At 49.1% G+C, this 19,243-nt stretch overlaps 1 protein-coding gene across 1 annotated transcript; it reads right to left on the bottom strand.

The window, feature by feature from the left end:
• Positions 1 to 6,975: 6,975 nt before the first annotated feature.
• On the bottom strand, positions 6,976 to 19,178 carry LOC131559773 (cytochrome P450 4B1-like). The gene is made up of 12 exons (XM_058808221.1): positions 18,413 to 19,178; positions 14,420 to 14,564; positions 13,726 to 13,770; positions 13,078 to 13,205; positions 11,439 to 11,563; positions 11,170 to 11,321; positions 10,522 to 10,628; positions 9,851 to 10,041; positions 9,305 to 9,438; positions 9,100 to 9,164; positions 8,420 to 8,502; positions 6,976 to 7,724 (listed from the first exon to the last, which is right to left on the bottom strand). The coding sequence occupies exons 1-12, from the start codon at positions 18,590 to 18,592 to the stop codon at positions 7,556 to 7,558; spliced, it is 1,524 nt and encodes a 507-aa protein (XP_058664204.1). The 5' UTR covers positions 18,593 to 19,178; the 3' UTR covers positions 6,976 to 7,555.
• Between the last annotated feature and the right edge of the window lie 65 nt (positions 19,179 to 19,243).

Here is a 19,243-nt window from a genome sequence, read left to right as displayed (position 1 = left end):
TCCTCCTCTGCAGGAGCTGAGCGTGGTGAAGCGGAGCTGGCAGCAATTTATAGCCGCTGGAACATCAGGGCAAACATTGCGTCAGCACGGCCGGCAGCCTGTGCACCCAGTCCCCCTTTGACCTGCTTCCTGCAGCCTGCCCCTGCAGCCTGGAGAACAGCCAGCCCCTGAACATTCCCTGCTTTTGCTGAAGCCCCAGCAGCGCTGTCACACCCACCCAAGTGGGAACCCAGTGCATCCCTCTGGCTGTCCAGGATGGCCAGAAACCCTGCCAGGGGGCTCAGAAGCCCTGGCACAGAGCCCAGAACACCTGTGGGTTTGATTATGACCCGTGGAGCAAATTACCAACCTTAGATGAGGATCAGCAAGCCACAACAGTTTAGGTAGAATAACAGTGAAGTTATCATGGGGTGGAAAAGTAGATTTTGGGGTTTCTAGAATGGAGATCCAGGGGGCAAGATGGAGGGATCTGGGCATGTCCAGCCTTTCTGCTTCTTCTTGACCTCCATCTTCTGCTGTGATGCTGGCAATTACAGATTGGTTTAGAGTAGAAGCTCACTGTCTAGTATAGGTGACAGGTATTGGAATGTAATTGTAAAACTTGTATACAGAGTTTTTAGTATAAAGAGGTAACACTACCCTGGGGCAGGCAGAGTGCCTGGAACTGTCCTGCTAGACAGACCTCCGCAGGGCAGGAGAAAAAGTTTTATAGATAAGATACAATGAACAACCTTGAGACCGAGAACTGAAGAGCTCTGACTCATTCTTCAAGCACTGGGCTGGGAAAAGAGACTTTTAACAATCTCAGGGTCACGGTGAGCAGCAAAAGATCCTGAGACACCCACAGCCCTCCATGCCCAGGTGGATGAAGCCAGAGGAGGGAGGAGGTGAGATGCAGGCAGGCTGGGGCTCTGGCTGGGCTCTGTGCTGTCCTCAGAGGGTTCAGGTATAGAAGGTGTTTGTCTGCCCTCTGGAAATGAGAACACACAGGACAGCTCTTCTCCATGAGCCCCCTGCACCTGTGAAAGCAGTGCCCTGCTTGAGTAGGGGTGCTGTCTTGAGCAAAACATACCCTGCTTTGCAATATCTCTGAGATTCAAGAAACTTGCTGAAAATCTACCACTAAGACAATCTTCACTAAAACAAAAACTGTTGGAATTTACTAAAGTACTAGTGGCTGAAGCTCCTTGATGTCAAGAAACTTGAAAGACATTTTAAAACATCAACTTGCATGAGATGGTCGTGAGCCAGAGAATGGGCATCACTCTAGCAGCACACAAGGGATGTGGCCCTGCTCCCCAAGGGCTCCTTCCACAAGCCAGGAGACAAAACTGCTGTCCAGAGGAATCACCATGGCCAGTAGATGAGGCAAGGAGATGAAAAGCTGCAGAGCAGGGAAGTGAGGTAAATGCAGCAAAGTTGAGAGCACATGATGGGGAGGTGTGATGGCAGGGCCATGCTCCCTCTACAGCCCTGGTGAGCCCTCCTTCCTCTGCCCACATGGCATCTCAGCTTCTCCAAAAGGGCTCTGCATCTTTGCATTTACCTCTCCAATGTAGTGCTTGGTTGGGGCCCAGGTAAAACCCTCCTTGCAATCCCTGCGCAGATCCTGCTGCTTCCCTGGGTTCCCATCCCATAAGCCCAGAAACCTGGAATGGCAAGGTTGGGTTGGTGGAGAGCTGGAATTCTGACATGTGTGGGTGACTTCCATGCATATTGTAAAAGTCAGGATCCCCAGATGGACTGAAATAATGTTCCATTGTGCCTTGGGATATTATGAGGATCAAATGGGTTATCAGCTGGGGAGGCTCATAGTCTGATAGGCTACAACACAGGGGCTGCTGAACTCTGAGAGTGCTTCCTTTCAATATAACACATCTCTGAGACAGGGCACTTCCCTTTAGTTTTTATTCTAAAATAGCCATGTCTCACATTTTCTGCTTGTAGGGTCATTTTGCTGACAAAACCACTGTTTATCTGAGGTTCATTGTCATTGCCTTGGAGAACATCCCTGGCAGGCACCACACTGAGCAGTGTTACCTTTTCGCACACTTGGCCATCTTCATGAAAATTGGTGTGTCTTTTTGTACTGAGCCAGCTGTGTCTGTGTGAAAGTTCAGGGCAGAGTTAAAGGTTGATCTTTAGGAGGCAGAAAGCTGTAATCAAGTTAGGCATCTCTTAGGGAAGGCTTTGGGTACAGCCAGAGCATAAGGGACCCAGTTTGACATGACAAACTCTCATGGGAAGGCCTGCAGAACATTAATAAATATTATGATGCTGTGTAGTTGGGTCCCTCACAAGCTCTGCACAAGGAAAAGAGGGATATGTGATGGTTGAGCCTTTGTTCAGTGCCAATGGAGCTGTTTGGACTGTCCTGTGGTACCTACATCATTACCAGACTGACCCATCTGGATTTGGCTGGCACCTTTCAACAATCCCCTACAAAACAACACATAAATACCCCCAAACCCAGAGGTGGAGGGGCCAGGCAAGTGGATGGAGCTTCTGGTGCAGCTTCAGATGAAACTTTTATAGCACAGAAATTTTCAGTGCTGACAAAGTACCTGGAGAGTGAGTTTGACCATGAACAGGGTTAATTTTTACCAAACTGGCTTCCTTACAGTTATAAATTAACCAGTAAACTCTGATTTACTGGTTTAGATTTTATTTTTAGTTTTACTGGTGAAGACAAGGGATATGGTTTGTCTTGAAGTTCATATGAGATGTCAAGTGATGAGCTAATATGGAGGGAACATAGGGGACAAACTGGCTAAATCCATTTATGGGGATTTGGAGCAAGAATCTGATCTTTGGTGATAGCAAAATTTGGGCAGGTGGATGGAGCTTCTGGTGCAGCTTCAGATGAAACTTTTATAGCACAGAAATTTTCAGTGCTGACAAAGTACCTGGAGAGTGAGTTTGACCATGAACAGGGTTAATTTTTACCAAACTGGCTTCCTTACAGTTATAAATTAACCAGTAAACTCTGATTTACTGGTTTAGATTTTATTTTTAGTTTTACTGGTGAAGACAAGGGATATGGTTTGTCTTGAAGTTCATATGAGATGTCAAGTGATGAGCTAATATGGAGGGAACATAGGGGACAAACTGGCTAAATCCATTTATGGGGATTTGGAGCAAGAATCTGATCTTTGGTGATAGCAAAATTTGGTTTAATCCAGCCTCCAGCCTCTGCATTCTATGTTTCACTGGTAGAGGGGAGAGAAAAACCTTTCTCATGTATTTCAGAGGTTTCACAGCAAGAGAAACCATGGACACTCACAGCCTGGGAAAGAAAACTCAGGGGGTTTTGCTGGGGAAGAAACAATGAAAGTTCAAAAGGCAAAGTTGCTGCAGAGCTGCTAATGAAGAAAAGTGAAAAGGGGCAGTATTGGTCTGATCATTGTAAAGGCCTGGGACAAGGCCAGAACCATCTGTTAGCACCAGGAAAATCTACAGTCCTGGTGATGGAAGACTCCAGAAGAAGATCTCAGCATGAAAAAGCAGGTACAAGGGTTTTCTGATAGGGGGAATAGAAGCTTGGCTTGACCTTCTGAACATTTGAGACTGGTGAAACTGCAGCTGGGTGTTAAAGGACACTTGTAAAGCTGTTAAACATTTGCAGAGAGCCTCTGGAGGGTTGTCTTAGTGCTGTGGATGTCCATGTGATGGCAGAGGGGTCACAACAGTTCAGGCCATCAACAAGAAACTCACACTGGAGAATTTCCATCCCATACCACAGCCATGGACTCAGCAGGCTGTGGGATTTGCTTTCTGGGTCTTGGGGATTTCTCCACTCACTTGAGACACCTAAGCAGAAGAGGGAGAGGATCTTCCTCACTGATTTAACTCACATGGTCAGAATTCATTGCAGAAAAAGTGTTTTGCTGAGCAGGTGAAATTTAGGTGGCAAATGGGTGCTTTGGCCCAGAGGCTGACCTTGCAGCAGCTGCTTTCCCTGGTTGTGCCTGTGTTTATTCAGATAGGAGGAAGAGTCCAGGCCCTCTGTCCCTGTGTGTTCCTGCAGCACATCGTGATGACAGATGAAATGTAGCAGTAATGCCAAAAAAAATAATAACATTTCAAGCTTCCAAACACATGATAGATGAGAAAATCATGGCAAGAGCCCAGCAAGTGTTGCAGAGTAATGCAAGCTGCCTGGATCCCATCTGACCACACATGTCTCAAGGATGAATGTATATCTGGAAGCATTTAATACAGCTGTCTGACAAATATGTTGCAATAGTTATTTAATTTACAGGCTGCTTCAAGTGTAAAATCCCAGCGGAGTTTAGATGAAATTGCTGGTGCCATCTGACAGTAAATTTGCCTGGAGAGCAGCGTGGGTCCTGTGCAGGCACTGCATTCCTGGTGCTGCCAGCCAGCTGCTCTCCCTGCTGGTCCTGCCGCTTCCAACATGCCTGGCACCATCTAAAAAAGTGCCAGCATGGAACTGAGACAGACAGACACCTTCCTGTGGCTGGGATGTGGCTGCACAGCGCCGGTGACAGCCTGTGGGGACAGGAATAACTGCAGGAGTAGGTGGCATCTTTGCCCTGCTGCTGTCGGAAAACCAAGCAATGAGAAAAACCCAAGATGTTTTTAGGTGAAACCAAGACTGACCCTTGTCTTGGCACAGCCACCACCAGGAGCTCTTGTTACAACAGTTATCTGAAGGTCTGAATCACTCAGTCCAAGGTCAGCCCATCATCTTTGTAATTACCCTTTCTGCAAAAAGTAGGGAAGGAAGAGAGAAGGAGGTAGGCTCTCTGCACCTTGACTGCCCTTATAGCAACACATCCCATGTAACCAGGTGTTTTTATTGTTGCCATATCTCTAATATCTGGGAGGGGAAAGGTAGATTTGGGGAATTGCTGTCAGGAATCAGGTTCTGGCTTGCTCTGGCACTGGGGCACAGTAGTTCCAGAAGCTCTGTTGCAGCCTCAGCCCTGCTGTCCATGGGCAGCCATGGGAGATCTGTGATGCAGGACATGAGATGATGCAGGATGTGGGATGATGCAGGATATGGGATGTGGGATGCAGGATGTGGGATGCAGGCTGGCTGGCCTGGCATGCTGTGGATCAGGGAAATTGTGAGCTGGGCTGCCATGTGGGGTGTTATTTAACAGTGTCTCTGGTTCTTGGCCTCAGAGGGTGACAGAACCATCGCAAGAGAGACTTGTGAGCAGATTTTATGCTGGGTTTGGGTGGCTGCAGGGGAAATCAGGCTCTGCTCCCTTCTGATGTGAAGAGGCCTCAAGCACAACTCTGAGAGGACAGTGAGAATGCTGCAGGGCATCTTCCCATTTCCTCTTCAGATATGAAGAGGCAGTTTTTTAGTGAATCCTAGAAGTCAGGAGGGAGACAATGACTGAACAGGATGAAGACAGGAGCAGTCAGACTTTTCCATCCCAGGGCCAGGAACATTCACTGTTGGATGGTTCAGCTGGGACAGCATCAGTGCAGCTTTTCCTGTATCCCCAGTTCAACCCACTCACAAAAACCAAACAAAACTTGCCTTCTACCACATCCATTACCTCCTCTGGGCTTCTGGAGAATTCATAAAAACAGTCACCAACTTTTAAAACCTCTGCAAATTCTCCAAATAACCTATGCCAGGGCTTTAGAAATCTTAGGGAGTGCTTGATGTTGTGCAGTGTGTATCTACCCAAATGCAATTTAGCAGCTGCCATGTATCTACATGAGGTATGTCAAGTTCCCCTGCTGTGATCCCCTCTAACCCACTCTCTTTCAGTGGGTACACCATGATTTCAGCATTTGCTCTTGCTCATTAGATGCTCGTGCTTTAATCTTCCCCATTGGAATGCCAAGATTCATCCACTCTTCCTTAGATGGTATTTTCTTCAAATCTTGTCTTTGTAAGAAAATTGCATCCAATGGAGAGATGTATGCAATTTACTTCGGGTAACTTCAGTTATTTTGATTAAAAATTTTCTCATTTTGCACTTTAGAGTATGTAAGCTTGGAGCAGATGCTGTTGCTTTTATACTTAAATCTCTAAACAGAGTTGAAGGACACTGTCTCATTTCATCTGCTGAAAGAGGCACAAGTGAAAAATTTTTGAGAAATATTTGTGCTATGCATCCAAGCATGATGTTTGCTGTGATTGCAAGAGCAGGATATTATTGATTCATATTACCTTTTCTGTGTCTCTGTGTACAGAACATCCACTGGAGAAATTGCTGCCTGTCAGTCATTTTTTCTCTGGGTTTTGTGCCATGCCTGTGCCTGCTCTTGTGTTTATGGACTCGCATTCCATTCACAGCAGCAGTTTTTCAATTTATCAAAATAATTTTGTATCCTGACATGGCCCTCCAAAGAGCTTGTGGAGTCTCATAGTTTCATAACTTTTGACATTTTGATGAGCATACTCTGCCTCTCTCCATTGCGTAATTCTGATTTCAGCGCAAGAGCTGCACCTCGTGTCTGAAGAGGGGACAGGCAGGTGGAGCAAGTGGATTTTCTCCTGGGCTGTCCCAGCACACCCCTGCAAACCAGACCCTGCAGGTGAAGGCTGTATGAAGTCAGCTGCACAGCAGCCTTCTCCCAGCTTTTGGGATTTCACAGTTTGGTGTGTGATATTCTATCCCAATAATGATTCCTGCAGAGGCAGAGGACAGCTCACTAGTGTCCTCCAGTGTACCAACTCTCATAATTTTATCAGCTTAAGAAAATAAAAGAATACTAAAAATTAAGAGGAAACCCATCCCCAGACACACTTTCTACCTATGAGAACTTTGATTGATGATTGATTATTGGGCCCCTATTAAAGAGTTGTCCATGGAAGGAGATGATGCTGTGCTGGCTGGAGACCCACAGGCAGTTTCCTGGCCTGTCCAGGGTGGTCTCTTGTTGCTCATGGGCTTCCTCTCCACGTTTTCCATTTCTAAAGGAATTTTACACTGCATTTGTGATGAAGCAGGAAAGCACCAGCAATATAAACAACACAGCTGCTGTTTGCAGGAAAAATTATTGGTTTATTAAGACAAAAATTACCGAATATTTTGCAGTTTGGGCACGATTTCAGAGCCCCAACTGGAATCAGTGCTTTCAACAAATCAGAGGCCCACTGAGTGTGAGAAGTGAGACAGAGGTCTGTCACAGCTGTCCCCACTGCAGGACAGGAGGGCTGACCTCCAGGCACTGAGGAAGGTGCTGATGACAGAGCAGGGCTGGAAATGGCCACAGATTTGGCCAGGGCACGAGTGTGAAGGCAGGATTTGGTAAGAAGGAGGCTGGTGGGACCTGCAGATGTTCCCAGCCCAGGCCAGGCCTGCTCTTATGGCAGTGCAAGGGGACAGAGATCATGGCCATGCCTGGCTGCTCTCAGATCAGTGCCCTGGAGCAGATGGCTCTGTGCCATGGCATCCCAGCCACCTGGGGCCCACCTGAAAAGGGCTTTCAGCTGGTGGATGAAGCACAGAAATCAGGAATGCTCATCCCCAAATCCTGCCCTGCACTTCCACCCCAGAGAAACGCGGCCCCGTCATCTGCTCGGTCCCTCCCTCTGGTGAAGGCAGGATGTGTGCCAGCTTCAGCGGAGCTTCCTTAAATACAGGTGGATCCCGTTCTTGGAGCGAAGGATGATCCGAGTTATCTTGAGGGGGGGCGTGGCAGGGTCGGGCAGGAGCTCGAAGCGCAGCAGGGTCAGAGCCAGCGCCACCTTCATCTCGTTCATGGCAAACTGCTGCCCGATGCAGTTCCTGCAGGGAAAGGGAGCAGCTCAGCCAGCCCCATCCAGTGTGGGGCACTGCAAACCCCACAGCCCATCCCACACAGCCCAATCCCAGTGCTGGGCACAGCAAACCCCACAGCTCATCCCAGTGTGGGGCACAGCAAACCCCACAGCCCATCTCAGCCCATCCCACACCAGCACACATCCTCCCCCTCAGAACACAGGGGGCCCCAGGGGCATGGGCTGAGCAGGAGGAATGGAGAGGAACATCAGGAGCTCGATGTGTGGTCACGGAGAACGAGGGAGATGGGGAAGCCAAAGGAAGCCAGTAGGGATGAGGGGGTGGGACTCCAAGCAGGGAAGGTCTGCAAGGTGCTGGCCTTGAAGGAGTCAGCACAGGGCATAGGGAAGGATTGGGAGGAAGGGAAAAGGGGAGAATCAAAAGGCAAGAGGGTGGGGTGGGGTCTTTGCATCAAGGAGAGGAGAGCAGGTGAGCTCAGAATGCTGCAGGCTCCCTGCAGAATGCCAACAGGATGTCCCACAGCTTTGGGATCAGTTCCCTGTCCCCAGAAGGGGCTTAGCAATGCTGCCTTCCCATTTTGCCTGCTGGTATCAGAGCCCTTCTGTTGCACAAACAGTTATACCCTCATTTAACAATTTAACTATGTAATTCTGCAGGTAGTGGTCTCTGCCCACTACCCTTCAGTGTTCAGTTCCCTTTACCTCATTCCAGCAGAAAAAGGCAGAAAGGCATGAGAGTGCCTGCCAGAGACATTCTCTGGGGAAAAACGCAGAGGGTCAAACACCTGGAAATGAAGAACATGCAGCAAGAAAAAGTGATTATTTAAAGAACACACTACTGACTGGTTTCTTGAGAAATGTGACACCCCTTCATTTATTAACAACCCCATAGCAGAGAGAGAATTCTAACTGGTGAAGGGTACATGGGAAGAGGCACATCACTGTCACAGATATATTTTATGAAAAATCCTTTCCTTAGGATTTTTTCTCCTGAGAAGCTGAGAGGCCTCAGGAACAAAATGTAAACAATGATTATCTGCTTATGTGGAATGCAACAGGTGGATCTGTGATTGGTCTCATATGGTTGTTTCTAATTAATGGTCAATCACAGCCAGCTTGCTCAGACTCTCTGTCCGAGACACAAGCCTTTGTTATTCATTCCTTTTTTTCTATTCTTAGCTAGCCTTCTGATTAAATCCTTTCTTCTATTCTTTTAGCATTGTTTTAATACAATATATATCATAAAATAATAAATCAAGCCTTCAGAAACATGGAGTCAGATCCTTGTCTCTTCCCTCATCCTAAGACCCCTGCAAACACTGTCTCACACACCACAAAGGGAAAGAACTATTAGGAGATCAAAAAAAAAAAAAAAACCTCACCAAAGGATCTTTCCATACTTCAGGGTTTCTGTGAATGAGGTAAATGCTTATTGCAGTGACGCTGCCTGGAAAACAATTGAGGAGGAGACAAGGGCTCACTGACAAAGGAACAAGCCAACATCTGCACAGCCCCGGCTGAACATGTGTGCCAGCAGGATGCAGCTGGTGCCTGAGAGCAGAGGCAGCAGGAGGGGGATGTACAGACCTTCGGGCAGGGTGCGTCCGTCAGGGAAGGTGATGGGCTTGCTGAGCTGCCGGGACACGCCGGGCACGGGCGGGTAGAGGCGCAGGCTCTCCTTGATGCACATGGTGCTGTAAGGCATCTTGCCCAGGTCCTCCCTGTTGGGACAGCCAGGCTGAGCCCCACACCCCCCCCAATGCCTGTGCTGGGAGGTCCCTTCAGCCACAGCCACCCAGCCCCTGAGCAGACTGCAACAGAACAGAGGGACCCACAATGCCCACCTGAACAGCCACTGAACAAGCTCAAGTGCAAAGAGATGGGGGAAAATGAAAAGCACATCTATGATGTCTTGTGGTGAGAAAATAGGAGAGAGCCAAGAGCAGTGCTGGTGGCCCAGGACTTGGGATGGCATCCAGAATGTCCCTTCCAGACTTAGCTGCAGGATCTGTGAAGTCCCTGTGCATGCAGCAACCTTTAGCACTCGCAGTTTTGAGCCTTGAAGGCATCGCTCACTGAGAAATGGCAGCGATAGGAAAGGAGTCACCAGCAGAGGAATTGGGGCAGCCTTACCACTGGATTGTCTCCCGGTCCCCCAGGATGCCCTGGATCTCCTCCCTGCAGCGCTGCTGGTGCTCAGGGTGGGTTGCCAGGCAGTAGAAGAGCCAGGAGATGCCACTGGCTGTTGTGTCATGGCCTTCAAACATGAAGGTGTCCACCTCAGCACGCAGGTCCTCATCGGACAGTGCAGCTCCATTCTCATCCTACAGTCCAGAGACACTCTCAGCGGCCCACATACATAAAATTTATATATATATATATTACAGTAACACACACACATATATAAAAATATGTAACTATCCCAGTAGGGACCATTATATTCTTTCAGCTCTTGCAAAAGGGGTGTGATGATGCCTGTGTGATACATGTAAACAAAATCAATGTCTGTTTACACTGAATTCAGAGCTCCCTTCCCTTCACTTTTAAATCTCTTTACCCCCCCTTATTAAACCACCAGGACTACAGAATCCCTCTGCATGCTGTATACCCAAAAAGACACTGCCAACACTTCAGCAATGGAAAATTGGATCACCTTGGCCTCTCTTCAACTGGGTGGGACTGGGCTAATTTTTTTTAATGGCTTGTGCAGTCCTGAGGTTCTCTGGTGGCTTGTGGCCCCCCTGCTAAGACTGACTTGCTTTTGCACTCTGTGCCCTTCCACACATACACTCCTTGCCACTCACTTTGGCACACAGCAGAATGTCTAAGAAGTCCAAATGTCTCTTCTTCTGGATCTTTTCAAATTCCCGTTCATCTTTAAGGGATTCCTTTCGCTCCTGGATCACCTTGTCTGGGGCAGAAAGAGTTAAAGGTTCAGCTGCAAAATAGTCCTTCCTTTGAATGCAAACCTCACCCAAGGAGATGAGCACTGCTCAGCCCATGATGCATTTGACCTGTGCTTCTGCATCCCAGGCACTTTGGTTTTTCCAGCAGCATGGCCACAAATGCCATGGATATTGTCACCCTTTTCTTTGTTCACCATGGACTTCTCAGCCTACTTTACACACCTCTCATGCATTTAAGTCACACCTGGCTTGGAATGGAAAATCATTCGTTGCACTGGTGTTGCCTGCAATGCCCATTCCTTGTCTCACCAGTCTCTGGACATTTTACAGGAGCATTTCCAGAGGGCAATTCCTCCAACAGTCCAGTTTAATGACCCAGGAGCTGAGAGACCCCTTGGTTTCTTGCCTAGATCAGATCACTACTGCAAGCTGATGCCCTGCTTGGATCTCAGCTCTGAGCCTCTGCGCAGAATTCACTGCACAGGCAAGGAGAAAACCTGACTGCCTCTGCCCAAAGCTTTGGGAGAGGATGCCAGCACGGAATACCTGTGTGGTCATGAGCGATCCTGCAGGCCTTCCTGAACTGAAACCCGTGGGGGCTGAGCCAGTAAATGATGTCATTGTGGTAGGGGAAGATGCGGAGGCGCTGGTGCACCATGTGGCAGAGGTCGTAGACAGCCTGGATGTAGGTGTTTTTCCTGGACAGAGGGGAATAGGAAGCTTGTAAACTTGTGGGAGCACAGTGACAAGCAATTTGCCCATTTCCCTTCTGAGCTGCAAACTTCCTGCCAGGGTTTGGGGCAGCCAGCACTGACCTGTTAGTCTGGCAGTCGCTGTGACAACTGAAGGCACATTTCATGATGCTATCGAGAGTCATCAAGCTGACGTGCTCAAAGAGCTCCACTGGCTTCCCATCTGCTATCAGCTTTTCCCACTTATCCTAGGGCACAAAGGAGACAGAAATGAGAAGAAAATGGTCAGCTCTGCATGATCTGTAGTCACCCCCTGGTTAAATGAGTGCTTAGATAGAGATACATCCCACAGAAATAGAAAAAAAAGAAGGGGATCTCTAGTTGTCAGCAAAATCCCAGACTGGGATGGTTAATATGTGATTTGCCTCAGGCAACTGCTGTTCTTGGATCCTGGTGGTGGTGAGCCTGGCTACAGCCCATCCTGAGGCAGGAGCACCTGGAGAAGCCCAGGACAGGTGCATTTCTGGGTGATGGGGAGTTACCCAAATCTTTCCTAGGATACAGTGTGTTTTTCTGTACAGGAGCAGCATATACTGGAATTGGACTTCATTGGGTGCCTTCTTGAGCAGATTTGAGCTTTGTGCCCAGGACACAAACTTTGGAGCAAGGTTTTTTCTGTCACATGATCTCTGTGCCAGTGTTTTGCCAGTAAGTAATACAGGAGCCCTTGCTCAACCCTTTGCACAGGGCACCCCTAAAGAAACAATAAATCCTGCCTCTCCTCCCCTGCAGACACGCAGTGATGATGAATCCACTATTCCCTCGAGGCTCTAAGGAACGAGTGGACTTCAAAGCTGAGAAAGGGAGGGGAGGGAGGAGCACGGTGACATCTGAGCTCCACAGCACCAAACCAGGCTTGTGGGGACAGATGCACGTCCTAGCACAGGCTACGATTGCCACCTGGTGGCACGGGCTCAGACAACTGGCGCTGCGCACAAGGAATTTCAAACTCCCAGGCACTTCTGAGCCTTGCAAAAGCTCTCCTGGCTCTCCAGCCCCCGGCTCCTGGCTGCTCCCTGGGCCAGTAGGAGGAATCCAACCAGGATATATTTGAAGCTGCCAGGGAGGTTGGAGTGAGGGAGGTGAAGGAGAAGGGATAGATTCAGCATCCAGACTCCTCCAGTTCGCATGCACAAAGCCTGGTGCCCGTCTCCTGTAATTCCTACTGGTTTCCATCCTGCCCAGCACCAGTGGATTGAAGAACAATGCATTTTCACTGTTTGTGAGCCATGGCAGGGGTTGCAGTCTAGTCACGGGTATGTTGACAGCAACTAATACCCTTTAAGCTTAGATCACACTATAGCTGTGCTCCAACCTTTATTTTTGGCAGATTTATAATGAACATATTTTACCTCAATTCTTTACTTAGACAAACACCTTATAAGAAGTTGCTGCTGGAACTGTGATCATGCATGGGATGGCAGTAACATCAATCCTGAACTCTCAGCCACAGATCCCAAGGCAGTAGTACCAGAGACACTGTCATTGCAGGGAGGCTCAACCTGCTCATCCCTTCCAAGGGCTGCTCATCCCTTCCAGCTCAAGGGCAGGGATTTGGGGTGATTCAGAAAGACTGACCACCAGGACACAGCATGTCCTTACAACTACTAGATAAAGAGAACCCTGCTCCAGCATTCACCTCCTAACCAGACAGGATGGGGAGAAGCAAACAGGGCAGAGAGGGGAGCATCATGAGTCCTACCAGCATCACGTTTGTAGATTCTGCCATCAGGGCCACGTACGGCTTCAAGACGTCGTAGTGAAACCCTGGGGTCAGGAGTTTTCTGTGTTGGTGCCACTTGGGCCCATGTAAGATCAGCAACCCATTCCCTGGGGAAACACAGGCAAGGCATGTTTAGCTGGGCATGCTCTCAGCTGCCTGCAGACACAGCCTCAGCCTGCACACAGTCTGATTAAATCTGCTATCTGAGCTGCTGTGAGAGGGTATTTCCAAATGCTGCCATCAGCCCCAGGGTTCCCAGAGCTGAGCAAAGCCCTGCTCACCAAAATGGCACAGTGGTGTCTCTGAGAAGAAACACCAACACTACTGGAATTGAGAAATTCAGAACAGCAGATGTATTTTTCACCAGTCCTCCAATGAATTTAAGCTTTCTCCATCACCAGTCTTCACTACCTATGGACTTGTAAGTATTTGTACATCTTTTATGTCTGAATTTTCCTTCCTTGAAAATAAACTCAACTACTTAGCACTTTTTCAGTAAATGCAATAATTTCAGGAAGCTTTTAGCTATAACTCCATCAAGGAACAGGTGCAATGCTGTTTATTTATAGCATGCTTTTGACTAACTTCAGAATCATTCCTTGCAGGCAAAGCCCTGGGAATACATACCAATCCATGGGACAAGGTGTTTGTAGCTGATGTTATCCTTGGGATCTGTTAAAAAAATAAAGAAAGAGAAAATAAAATGGTAAAAATAAAATGGTAAGTGTTTCAATAGCATAAACCCAGGTTTGCAGCTGAAAGCTCCCTCTAGGCTCTCACTTTTGGGTATGAAGCAAAACCAGTGACATCCCTGCAGAACTCCCAGTATTTCAACACAAAACAACATTGTCTCTGCCAGCAGCAATAAATACATATAAAAGCAGATGCTCACACTGGAAAAAACAAGCATATTGGTAGTCCAAAGTCTGCGCAGTGTGATAAATGATTAACCCTCTCAGACATCACTGTTCAGCACCTGTTCTTCTTGATGCACTAAAGATACTTCTCTATAGTAGGAGCCAAAACTCTGAACCTAGAAAAAAGCTCCCAAGTGTTTTCTCCTTGCTGGGATCAGGCACTGAGTAGTTAAATTTTCAAGGAGCACTTGAGGAAGTCTGATTTTCCAGCAATGGACTTAGGTCAGTCCTGCAGCCTTGTGCCTGAAGCACCCAGGGCACATCATGAAGGAGTGGTGTCTCTCCATGCCTTTAAATGATTTCTGCAGAAAACCTCTCTCTGAAACCCCGCCTTGCTGCAAATTTTAAGGCTGGCAGGGGAAATCTGGGGTTGTTGCTCCCCAGCTGAAGCCATAATCTCTCACCTCCTCTGGCCAACAGAACCTTGGCATAGTCGGGATCAGTGATAACCAGGAATGCTGAGAAACTCCCAAACCACATAGGGTGAACAAGTGGGTACTTCTGGGCCCAGAGCTCTGCCTTGTCCAGCACCTCTTCCTCCTTGAGAAACTAGTTCAGGAGAAGAAAAAAGAAAGAAAGAATATACAGATTTAGAGGAAAAAAAATCTCACAATACACTGTCTTAAAAGTTGCATGTCTTTCTGAGCACAAAATCAGGTAAGGATAAACAAGGTGTTTTTCCTCCATGTTTGCAGAGGATGGGAGGTAGAGATGTTTGCTGCTTTTAAAGCTCCTATAAAATAATTCTTCCTTATCACTTAAGCTAGAGAACATCCTTGGGCACTGTGGTGGTGCCTGTGAGCTCATATGTGTTATCTGCTCTTTTTCCATGGCCAGCCCATAGAAGACAGATTTGCCCCAACCAGCATCTGCATTTTGTGGCATGCAGCTACATTCTGACTTGCACATGGCTGAGCAATTAGCATCCTGCAGATGAGAGAAAACAGAGCAGCCAACAGCATCACTGCTAACCCCAGTGCAGCTGTGAGAAACCACAGCCCCCTCCAGACATTTCAGTGGAGAAGGCCAGTGTCCAGGAAAAATTGAACAGAATTAGTCCAAAGTCACCAATGGATTGTGCAGAGAAGGGAACACTGGTTAATAACATTACATTAAGAATTCATTGATTTCTGGGAATTGAATTTAACAGGCAATGAAGAGCTGGCAGTCCTGGGAAGATTTATCTCCTGTCCTTGGAAGTTGCAATCTGAGGAGCAGCATTGTCACCAGCTTTCATATCACCAGCAGTGGCAGGTTCATTCTGCAGTAATCTCTCCTTTGTTGCTTTTACAGTCAGTGCTGTTGTGTACAGGAAATAGACAGAAAACAAGTGGAAAGATCCACAATCACAGGCAGAGAAAGAAAACCACAGAGACAAAACCATGTAAGATTTTTTTTCTTTGAAGAGAAACTACTCTGGGCCAATATGCAGGGGGAAGGATTTTGGTAAGCTGGGTCTGACATAGCTGCTGCTGCTTTGACTTGAAGATTAATTAAATCAGCATACTGGTGCAGAAATCAGCCTCAAAGTTACCCTACTGGCTGTATGAAGTGAATATTTGCTCAGTTGCTTTAGTGCTGAGTTATCCCAGCTCAGCTTTTGGTCTGGCTGCTGTTTCTCAACCCAGGACATGGCTCATACCCAAATAATCACCCACATCAAATATTCAGCCACGTGTGGCTTGTCTTGGAGATCATACTCCTGAGTCCTGGGTGTCTGCCAGGGGCAGATCTGGGTTCAGCTCCAAGACTGAGCCCCCCCTTCCTCACAAGCTGGGGTGTCCCTGCAGCACATCCCATGTGTCTCCCACATTCAGCAGAATTATGAACTACAACCAGTTATTACAACCTCCCTCGCTCAGGTTGAAGATTTTGAACTTAATATAAATATAAATAGAACCACTTAATATAAATAGAACCATCAATTTCTCTGACTTCAGGGATCAAATTTTGGGGCAAAAAGAGGCAGCTCTCCTCAGCACCCACCTCTTCAGCAAGTTCCAGCAGAAGCAGTGCTTGGCACAGTGCCTTTAGCTAAGTGACATCTGAACATGTGAAAGCCCCTTTGATACAGCTGCCTGTGCTTGTCCTGTTGTGAATCACAAAAAATATAATGGAAAGTAACTGGGCGGTGCTGAGCAAGTCTCGTTGGTAGAAGTCCTAATCCTAGAAGCTTTTGCATGCAACCTTGTTTTGGAGCAGCGCTTTAGCTTGTGCTATCAAGAACCACCCCTGTGCTGGCAGAGGATTGAATGGGTTTATCAGAGAGGAGAAGTTACCCTCAAGGTGAGTAACCTGCTGCACCAAGCACTCCTGGAGCAGAGGTTGTAAAGTTCTGTGAGCTGCAGAGGAACTGAAAGCTCTCATGCCTTAATCACGGCTCCACATACCCAGCTCTGCATGAAAGACCATTACTTCTACTTCTTCTTCCCCTGGGGGCTTGAAAAGAAAAGTATTAACCCCACTTGGGTCTAAGAAAGAAAGGTAATTGCCTGATCTCATGCTGAAATGCAAGGTTTGAAATGGATCCAACACTAAAAGCATCCGGGAAGAGGCTTAAGGGCACATTTAATGACTACACACTGATAGCAAATGAAAGAGAGAACACAGGAGCTGAAATCTGAGCATGAGGGTGTGTTGCAGGCAGCCAGAGGGGCTGGCTCATCCCCACACAGGGCACAAGTGGACAAAGAGCTGCCGAGGGACTGACTGACACCCTCCCTGGGCCAGCAGGGCAGTGACCCTGCCCTCCTCTGCCTCCCACCAACCCCGGCCATGGCGAGTCAGTTTGGTCAGCTCAGGGCCGGCAGTCTGGGTTTAACTAAGCCATGCTGCTGCAGTGAGACTGAACAGCTCTACACAAGCTCTTCCTGATATCTTAATGCCATTTCTACTGAGTGACTTGGATAAGCAGAGACTAATACCCAGAGAATACTTTAAAACAAAGGAGATCCACCCAGAGCACGACAAATACATTTGAGATTTTAAACTGGCCTGGATCAAAACAAGAAAACAATCAGTTAAATCAGCAGAACAGGAAATGTCAGTGTTCTCCCTGAAAACAACTCACAGGTCTTCCTTGAGGTGTATGCAAACTTTGTATTCACTGTGTGCCCAGAGCATTGCCAGTTTCCAGTTTCTTTGCTGGCTCAGTGAACTGTTAGGCTCTGGGGAATTCAGCAGCATTAATCAGCAAATTGTTAAATCTTCAAAAAAGGAATTCTCATAAAAACATTGAGGTAAAAGTTGAGGCACGAGCAACCTAGGTATTATGACAGCAAGTGATTGGCACAAATGGTTAAATTTCCTTCCAGAGCAAATAGTCACAACTAACAAACAGAAGAACAGACTTTATTTAATTGCAGTTTTAAAGTCTAACTGGCAGTGTAACAAAGCTCTGAACTGGCCCATCTTCATGTTTACATTGCCAAAAGACTGCTTGTCCTCTCCAGCACAGCAAAACTGGCACGGCCACTGCAGAAACAAGTCCTATGAGGTCTGCTCCTGATTTCCCAGACACTTTTCAGGGTGCCAGCTATTTAATGTGCCACAGAGGTGGCCACGGCAGGACACCAGCAGAGCCCAGTAGCGGGTAAGGTGATTTTAGGCAGCCTTTAGCACATATGGAAAAGCCTTTTGCATCAGGCAAGCTCGTGAGGCTGCTGCTGAGTTGTGAAAATCTGTTTGCCAAGGCAGCCATGGTGATCTGTGTGGGCAAGTGCATAACCCAGGGAATAATCATCCCTGACTCCAGTGACCAGAACCAGGCTCGCCTATGTACGTGGGTTCAGTTACTCATGACCTTAATGCAATTGTAAGTAGATCCACATCTCCTGTGCTGGATGCAATGCCTGTGATGTGTTCTATGGCTGAAAAGTGGCTCAGAACGACCAATTGTCAGGTTCACCTGGCCGTGAGGGCGACGCAAGCTGGGAGGGGAGAGGAAGTGCCTGTGGATAACGGGAGCAGCGAGCATCTGCCCAGGGTGCCACAGGGAAAGCTGCAGCGGCCCTGCCCTGGCTGTCAGAGGAGCAGGGAGGTGACACTGGAGCCTGCCCCGGCACAGAGCAGCGCGGCTCGGCTGCCTCCAGCACCTCAGCCCGGCATGACCTTGCCTATGCCACACCGTGCTCTCTTTACTTGCGAGGCAGCCACCACCCTTTTCCACCGTGCAGTCTGCAGCAGCCTGCGGAGCTCTGCGTGAGCCGTGCTCTCGCTAAGCATCACAGGCAGGGAAAATACATTGGATTGGCCGGGAAAAGGGATGCCCACCTCTCACCCGTCCGGCAATTCTCCCGGACAAGTCCCACCAGCATCACTCCCACACGCCCTCGGAAAAGCCGCCCCCCGCACTGCCCCCGCTCCCGGCAGCGCAGCCCCGGCTCTCCCTTCCCCACCTCGTGGACGTGGCCGAAGAGCCAGTGGGTCGGGTGCCCGGGGAAGTCGGCCAGCGCCCGCAGCAGCTCCCGCCGCCGGTGGAACAGCTGGATGGCTTTCAGCAGCACGCAGGTCAGGCAGAACACGGCGGCCAGGTGCAGGACCCTGGAGACATCCACGCCCAGCCACAGGAGCTTCATGGTCCCCGTGAGAGCCGCCAGCCGCTGCCTCCGGTGTCCCCCAGCGCCCCGGCGGCACCGGCCGCGGCAGCCAATGCGGGGCGGAGAGGCAGGTCCAGAGTCCGAGCGGCTGCCAAATCACGGCAGCGCTTGTTGGGAGGGAAGGGAAAGGAAGGGAAAGGGAGCATCCCGCGGGAACGCTCCGCTCGCCGCCGCACCGGCTGGGAGCTGCTGCCCGCCCCGAGCCCCCGCCGCCGGCACGGGCTGGCTCCGCGCCGGGACCTCAGGCTGAAGAGAGAGGGAAAGACCGTGCCTTGGGATTGCTCCTGCCGAGGTCTTCATCACCTATTCCTGCCTCACGAGCTTTCACCCTCATCTCCACCCATTCCCATCGCGCATCCCGGCTGACAGCTCCCGCTCTCCTTCCCTGTTTCCCTCCCTGCTGCCGGCACTGTGAGCCGCATCCCAGCGCCGGCCGGGACAGCGAGCGCGGGGAATGCCGCACTGCAAGATGCCGCGCCCCAGCCGAGCGCCGGGCACCGTGGCAGGTTTGGCACGGCTAGTAGAGGGCAGGCAGTTGCCGGGCAACACCGCTTCCGTGACACCGCTATCTCTGCGAACAGCAACTCCCGCCGAACCCGGTGGGCCCCAACCGGGCCGTGCTCCGCCGCG

Source organism: Ammospiza caudacuta, chromosome 7, assembly GCF_027887145.1.
Source record: "Ammospiza caudacuta isolate bAmmCau1 chromosome 7, bAmmCau1.pri, whole genome shotgun sequence".
Taxonomy (NCBI): domain Eukaryota; kingdom Metazoa; phylum Chordata; class Aves; order Passeriformes; family Passerellidae; genus Ammospiza; species Ammospiza caudacuta.
The sequence above is the reverse complement of the archived record's forward strand: the minus strand, read 5'-3'. Positions and strand labels throughout refer to the sequence as shown.